Genomic DNA, 8,411 nt, shown 5'->3' with positions numbered 1-8,411 from the left:
GGGGGTTTAAGTGGAGAGAAAATGTTTTGAGAATGATGTACAAATGTGCTTTACACAATTGATGTGTGTATGGATTGTGATAACAGTTGTATGAGCCCCTAATAAAATGTTTAAGAAATAAAAAATAATAAAAGTAGGAAAATTGAGAGAAAAAAAAAAAAGAAAGAAAGGCCCAAAGGCTGGGCCCCAGCCGTCCCTCCTCTTGCTGCCCATCCTCAGGACAAACCTTTACTGAATCCAAAGGCCCACAAGCCCTATGCGCCCTTAGCTTGAAACGTTAGCAATCTGATATTAAGATTACTAATACAGGTTTTCTCAAACAGTGGCCCCCAAGTGTGGGCGAGCTATGACACTTCCCTACCCCTCTGTAAAATATCACCTCTCAATTCTCAGATGCCACTGATTAGTAGTACAGTGCATATGTATTTAATTACAGCTTTTTTTCGGGGGGGGGGGCACCAAGCTAATAGGATATACTTTAATTTGGGGATCATTAATGGGTGTGTGCGCACCAAGGAAATAGCAACAATACCTCCCCAATAAAGGCGATGAGATGCCGTTTTATTCAATGCTGTATGTAAGGCAGGGAAAGCACCCAGCCTCGGGCAAAGAACAAAGTAAGTACTCAGTAAGGATTTGCTTTCGTCCAGAAAGCCCTCCTCCTCTCAGAAGGTTGGACTTCCCTGTGTGTGGACCCAAGACAGGGGGAAAGGAGGGCCGGTGGATCTAGAGGTAGGGAAATTCAGAGAACTTGTTTTGATAGAAACCGAAACTTCTCCTCTTGCTGACGCTGCAGTTGTGGGTAATCTGCACCTGCTCTCTCCTCCCGGACTCCAGCTGGAAAGGGGTCCCCCCCACCCCGCCCCACCACTGTTCTCAACCCAAATATGGATGAGTAATCCTCAGTACAAACTACCCTAAGTTCTACCAAGGACCTGTCATGCTCCAACTCAATTTGATTCTCACAAAACCATCCCACTTTTCCCAAGAGGGATACTGAGCTACAGGAATGTGCCACAGCTGGCCCAAAGTGACCCATTTGGGACAGGGTGAATGCAGCCACTGGCAACTTTAGCCCATGAAAGGCCTCATCCCACGACCAGAGCATCTGTCATGGGGCACAGTTGGCTCTATGAGTAAAAGAATCCTTTCTCAAGACTTTCCTAGCCAGGATAGGGAGTAAAGGTGAAGTCATGGTTTTTAAAGGGTTAACTGGTGACTTTAAGCGCTACTGGTCTCAGAGGCCATTACCAACCACCCTTCTCCTATCCAGCTATCATTTAAGTTGCTTGACTCCTTGGGGGTGATGTCAGATCCTATCTGCCTCCGTTTCCCGTAAGTATAAACAGAAATGAGTTGGAACTCAGGGAAGGCCTGGGAACAGGTGGAGATAACAGACACCAGGAACTGTATCCGCCCTTCCTTGGGCCTTAGAGGTCAGCATGAACCTTAACCCACACCATACTTTTTTCCTTTCTCCGAGCATAGAGACAAAATAATAGGGATGTCTAAGGCCAGAGTCAGCACATCTGGCCCAAGATGTTCTCTGAGACCAAACATCCCACAAAAAACACACACAAGAGAACTATCTTATTTAATGTGTTAATATCCTTGCTTGAGTGGGCAAGATGTGAGGCTACACAAACTGAGGAACTCCTGTACCCGTTCCTACCCATTGTCTGTGATGTGTCCTTGTGTGTGCCGTAGCCAATAGCTCTAATAGACCTGCCTCAACATCTTCTGCTGCCTAACATGCAACCAGCATTTACCCAGTAGCTACATCGAGAAACAAAACAGGGGAACCTGGACTAGCTCTATAAAGGAGTTCAAGTACAGGGCTCTACCATTTACTTTAGAAGCATCTGGAACCTGCCTGCATGTACCGCTCCTCCTCCCCCCAGTTGTTTAGTCTGCCATCTAAAACAGCTATAGCAAGTTCAGCTAAGGATAGAAAAGGAAGCTTTGTGCCTGCAGGGAACCTAAAAAGAAACTACACATGTGTGTTTCAGGGGGAGGTAGTGACCTGGTCTTGCCCCCCACTCCCCTCCTGGTCCAGTGGGAACAATGGTCCTGCTGAATAGATGAGTCAAGAAAAATACCTCTCCTGCTTGTCAAGTAACTGTGGTTGTGACCTGGCCCATGGCCCCAACTACCACACCCTTAATAGGGAGTTGGTTGGGGGAAAGCAGACCTCAGTCCCCTTGATGGCCTGGTCCCTTGAGATGTCTAGCTCTTTTTGCTCAAGGCTCCCCACAGCTTGGATGGAAAAACTGAGGGTGACAGAGCAGAGAGTGGCCAAAGAGCTAGTGTATAAGAAATGGTCCATGGGAATGCTCTTCTTCTATGCCCTGGTTCATCCACAAACATCTATATCCTGACACTGGCTATGTGAATTATAGGGTTCTTGCTTTCTTGGGCAGTCACATTTTCTGTTTATAAAAGAGTCAAAACTGATCCAAGATTCATCCCTCCTAGTACTGATGGTCCTTAAGAGTGGAAGTAGGGCGTACCTCAAGGCTCTAGATGCCATCACTATAAAATTATACACTCTCTTATGACCCATGAACACACACACATATGGCCTCCACCTTGCCAAGAGACCACGGCCAGGGCCAGAGGTTTCTGCTCAGTCAACACCACATGGGAAGAGGGAGGGAGGGAGGGAGAAATGCAGACTCACGTTTCTAAGAGGCAGTTATCTGTGAATAGCAGAGGCTGGCTGGGGGCAGGACGAGCCACAGGACAACTCTGGGACTCAGTTCCCACCTCTACTACTCCACCCGAGCCTTCACTGAGGCAGATAAGTCCCCTGAGAGGCGGTGGTGGGAAAGAATCAGGCACAAGCAATCAAGATGCTGGTTCATATTTGGGACACATGGAAGAAAGTCAGCTGCTTCAGGATTCCCAAGAGTACAGGACCACATGTTACTAGATCATATGTCCCCAAATGTATTTGGCCTACTGCCTCATTTTCAGATTTAAAAAAAAAAAGAGATTGATCACCCACTTTGGGAAACACTATCCTTAGCTGGAGGAAATCAGTCAGGTCCAGAGAGGACACGGACCACAGCCAAGGTCACCCAGTCAGCTGAAGACCAAGAAGCTAGGTAGGGTTTATGGGATGGGGTCAGCAAAAGAATATGTCCTCAAATCCCGAGTTCCCACATCAGCTCGTCACTGATGATCCTGAGCCATGCGATTTCCCTTTTCTGTTAAAAAAAGTTTTATTGACATAGAATTCACATCACACAATTCAATACGGTTTAAATATACTCGAAAGTTATGTGATCCTTCACTGCCCTTTTCTGGGGGGAAATCATCTCCATCATCTCACCTGTCTCATAGGATGACTCTGATTTTTGCAAGTGAGCCTGAGCATCCAGTTGAATGCTTAGAGCACAGTAGAGGACAAGGAGCAGGAGTGCCCTCTATGTCTGCACTCCCCTAAGTTACAGCTCTTTCTCCTATTCAATGCACAGCAGGCGTTAAGAGCGCGCAGGACTTCTCACCAAACACGAGGACGTCTGCCACCTGTCCTTGCCCAGGCCAGGCAGAAAGCTTGTATACAAAGTCTCCTTTCCAGGCCCTTGGACCGTGCACTCTGAACCTAAGGAAGCCTCCAGATGAGGCCTCCAGACCGAGGAGCCACATATTTCTGGGGTGAGGCTAAGGGGCTTGTGAGGTTTTACAGAGAAAAGCCAAGGGCAGCCCAGTCAGGGGAAATGTGGTAGCCATAGTGCTGATAGGGAAAGGCATTCAAGTGGCCCCTATCAGCTCTTCCTGTAAGCCCAGGTCCCTTACTGGAAGGCCTCAATGGGGGCAGAGAGAAGAGCCAGGGTTGGTTTGAGGGGAACAGCTAAAAAGAAAGATACATACTACTTTAAATATAAGTCACTGGACAAGCCAGGTCTTTACAACCTCTAAGTCTGCCTCAAAGATGGCCCAAGAGACCTAGATGCCCTTTACTGAGGAAAAGGGGTTGGGCCTACCTGACCAACCCGAAGTCCACGAATAGCCCCACTTAAAGCCTGATGTCTTCGGCACAAGGCCAGGTATATAAAAGGTCCCTTTCATTATGTCGAAGATGCTCCTGCAACTACCTACCTCCCAAGGAAACATCCCAGAAACAATACAAACGAACGATAGGGGAGGAATACTGGGGCTACCTCCAGCACAGCAGTCTACTCCAAAGTCTTCTGCCCATTCAACAAACATTTCTGACTCTGAGTTGCTCCTGAAAGCAGTGCTTGGGTGGCCTTACCATGCCATTATTCTATGAAACGAGCCCTGGCGGCACATTACTCAGCTGCTAGCCAGAGGTTGGCAGCATGAACTCCCCAGCCACTCCACGGGAGACAGATGTGGCAGTCTGCTTCTATAAATTACTATGTTGGAAACCATATGAGGCAGTTCTACTCTGTACTACAGGGTCACCATGAATCAGAACTGACCGGCCAGCAATTGGTATTGTTCTGTGAGGATCTTCCATGTGTTAGACACTACAAGGGTTTACCTTCATGCAATCCTAGGGTCTTTCATCTCGTCCACAGATGAGCAATCAAGCTCTAGAAGGAAAAGCTACTTGCCCAAGGTCATACTAAAAATTAGTAACACGGTCAGGAGTGGAGCCTAAGTTGGTCCAGCCTGCCAGCAGACATGCGCAGGTACCTACAGACCACGAACAGCAGATCCGAGCCGGAAGGGGCTCCAGGAAGCCTTCTAAATCAGTATCTCATAGAAGGTCACACAGGAATGAAGCCAGGGACAGAACTCGAAGACACATCTTCCAACTCCCAGCTCAAAGCTCTTATCGGAGGCACAATTCCTTGGTAGATATTGGACACCCAAATACTTCCACCTTTCCCCGGACACTTAACAATCTACTGCTTAACTCTGGCAGGTCACAGATTCTGAGTGAAAGGAGCCTCAAAGATCTAGCTTAGACTGGCTATTAGACAGTGTCAAAGCTATCCACTTGTGGCATTCCTGTTACAGCAGCATCAGGTACTTAAAACTGACTTTAATATCAGAAGAGCGGGGTGCTGCCTGAACAGATACCAGACACGTGGAAGAAGTTTTGGAACTGGGTAATGAGTAGAGGTGGGGACGTTTTAAGGTGCCTAATAGTAAGAGGCTACACTGCTTTGGGGGAAACTATTGGTGGAAATATGGACGCCAAATGCAATTCAAGTGAGGACTAGAAGGAAGTGAGGAGAGATGCAACACCAGAGCAGGCAACAGCAGAGAAATGGCAGCAGCAGAATCCCAGGCGGCTAGTGTGAGACAGCATGGGAACCAATCCATGGAGCAAATGAAACTTTCTGGCAGAGTAGGGTGCCTCTGAGCACTAGTCAGTGGGGCAAGGCTTGCAGACCTACTGAGAGGTGAGCACCTTCAGGCCAACACACACTGGCAGGCCGAGTGGGGTGCTTCTGGGCTAACGAGCTTTGTAGCATTTGCCAGAGCAGGGCAACGGCTCAAGGGGCCAAGAGGTCAAGGAACCCAGAAGTAGAAGTTGAAGAAATAAGGTGCATGGGAAGCAAAGCTGCCATGGTCTCAACGGGTAAGACTACACTTCTGGATCTCAAAGGACTACAGCCACAGTTTCCTAGGTTTCAAAGAGTCAGGTCCTCATCAACTGAGTGCTGGAGTGTGGGACTGCCAATCACCAGTGCCAAGGAGACAGGGATGGGGCCAGGGCTGCTGCCCAATGCTGAAAGGACAGGGCCGCCATGCCTAAGGGACAGAACACACCCTGGCAGAACTAGGCGGTGGGCCATCATTTAGCTAGACTAGGAAAATGGGGCTGTCCAAAGCCAAGGGAGCAGTATTGCAATCCCAGTGGACCTGGAAGGTGCAGCTGAAGGCCAGGGATGAGACGTCTCTGCCAAGAATCCAGAGAGCATGACCAACACCCAGACTCTGCGGAAGATAGTTGATCTAAGAGAGGACTCTTTTCAGGACTTGAGAAACTAATGAACACTGTTCTCCCAGGTTTTCGACTTGTGTATTTCCACGATCCCTTCTTTCCCTCCACTTTCTCCACTGGTAGTGGAAATGTCTACCTTGCTCCACATTTTGGAAATGTCCTATTTTGTATCATGCATTTGATATCACAGTTTCACATATGAAGAATTTTGCTACTGGAGGTTTTAGACTTGGGAGTTGACTTTAGACGTATGGGATAAGATGGGGTGAGTCTGTTTTGCATGTGGCGAGGACATGAAATTTGGAGGGCCAAAGGGTGGAACAGTATGGATTGTCTCCCCCTAAAATTATGTATCAGCTTATTAGGCCATGCTTCTCAAGAGCTTGGCAATTACCGGTATATACAGATATAATTTGGAAAAAAAAGCCTGGCGGTCTATTTCCAGAAAAACAGCCATCAAAATCCCTTTGGGGCACAGCTCTACTCTGACACACACAGAGTCGCCATGAACCGGAATCTGCTCACTGGGAACCAGTTGCAGGACCAGCATACTCTGCCAACGCCAACTCAGGGGCTAGTCCTGACAACGGACACAGCGTCTGTGCAGCCCTAGGCCCTTGGGGGCTGCAGCCGAGACTTACCTACAGCCCGGAAGAGACAGGCGCCGTCCTCCTTCATCTGCTTGATGATGAAACCCTTCTTGTCTCGCAGTGCCTTTTCAAACCAGTGCTCCTGCTGGGAGAAGTGATGGGGAAGTCAGCAACTAGGGCACCCGATGACTGACAGACTAACATTCTCAGTCCATGCCTACGGAGCGGTGGAGACCCTTTCTTTTAGGGAACCAGTGTACACAGAGACTGCAAACTCACTCCCAGGGGGACCCCACTATGCTGAGACCAGAGGCCCGATCTGAAGCCACGCCCCCTCGGATTATTGGAGGCCTAAACCTGGCAAGCAGCTGAGTGGAGAATCTGGTTCTACCTGAAGGAGCTACACTTTAGGACTCTCCAGTCCACTTGGGGCCAGATTAGAGAAGATGGGAGTGATTGTTAAGAGGCCACATCTGGAGTCCCACATATATCTATAGCTTAGAAATCCCAAGATATGTTGAACAAGGCAAAAAATAGACAATGTGCGCGCCTATTTGTGATTGAATACATTTAACGTGTGTGTCTGTGTGTGCGCACATGCAGTGGGTAAAGCAGTGAACTGCGAACAAAAAGAGTAGCGGTTGGAACCCACCAGCCACTCCATGGAAGAAAGATGAAGCAGTCTGTCTCGGTAAAGGTAGACAGCCTCAGAAACACCACAGAACTGTTCAAAGTCAGAATGCGCTCAAGAGCAGGGGTGGGTGGTGGTGGTGCAGGCGTGTAGGTATCCACACAACATGGGAAAACTAGCCAACCAAATGTTATCCTTACCTGCTGAGATTACGGGCGTTGTTAGTAAAGTTTTACTCCACTGCCTTCTTTATAAAGATATACAACCTGTCACCCCAAATTCCAAACCCCAGAAAGCTCAGAAAACAAGTCTTTAGCTCATTTAGCATCATAATCCTGATAGAAACGGACACTAATCTACCTCTTCCATGTGAAGGTAGTCAAACATTTCCTTGGAGTAATATTCCAGTGTGGGATTATGAGGTGCTGCCCCAGACCCTGACTGTGGTATTACCTAATACACAGTGTGTGGGAGGCAGGAGGGTCGGACTGTGAGTGCACGAATCATTTTAAAGGCGATTTGACCATGGGGGAATGGTAATGTTCTGAAATTGAAGTGAGGGCTTATTGTACAATTCTCTGTGATGTAACTGAACTACTGAATTATATGTAAATCACTTGCAAATAAGACTGCTGGAAAAAAATACACAGTATACACACCAGTTGACTTTTCTAAATCCTTAATTTTCCCAGATTCCAAAGCCAATCTCTCCCAAAAGGTTTGAATTAAATGAACCTATACACGTGTTTTCAGATGTGATTAGGATTTTTTCAGATGTCTCAAAAAAAAAAAAAAAAAAAAACCAACAACAAACCAGACCTGACCATGTATCACTTAAAACACATTTTCCATTTCAAAACAAAACAGTAAGGAGTAGCTCTCTCTCAGACCCCTCGTGCCCTCTGCTGGCCAACAGAAGCAGCCACCAGCCTGATGCTGCATCAGGATTGGTGACGGCCAACAAGGATCCCAAATCTGCTTGTTGGGAACACCACCCCACCCAGGGATTTACAGGATCGGATCCGGGCTAATGCTGAGCAAACAGAAGGAATCACCTCACAAGGTCAGAACTCTTATTCCTGGGAAAATTTGGAAAACATATGTTTTGAAGGCCAATAAGTCTGGATTGCAACCACTCACTTGCCGCATGAGTTCACAAGTAAGCTGTCTAAATGCTCCAAGCCTCAGTTTCCTACCACACAGGGACCTATGATCTACTTGACAGAGAGACTGGAGCACATCCTGGCCCACTAGACCTTGA

General features: G+C 47.7%; 1 protein-coding gene across 2 annotated transcripts in view; it reads right to left on the bottom strand.

The window, feature by feature from the left end:
* Positions 1 to 8,411, bottom strand: part of OTUD5 (OTU deubiquitinase 5) — a 32,239-nt gene that overhangs the window by 13,293 nt on the left and 10,535 nt on the right. For both annotated transcript variants that reach the window (XM_045288264.1, XM_004713155.2), the window contains exon 2: positions 6,571 to 6,664. In XM_045288264.1, the coding sequence (XP_045144199.1) occupies positions 6,571 to 6,664 (94 nt within the window). The remainder of the gene's footprint in view (positions 1 to 6,570; positions 6,665 to 8,411) is intronic.

Source organism: Echinops telfairi, unplaced genomic scaffold (assembly GCF_000313985.2).
Source record: "Echinops telfairi isolate 266 unplaced genomic scaffold, ASM31398v2 ScPeMD7_19;HRSCAF=73, whole genome shotgun sequence".
In the NCBI taxonomy this organism is placed as follows: Eukaryota; Metazoa; Chordata; class Mammalia; order Afrosoricida; family Tenrecidae; genus Echinops; species Echinops telfairi.
The sequence above is the reverse complement of the archived record's forward strand: the minus strand, read 5'-3'. Positions and strand labels throughout refer to the sequence as shown.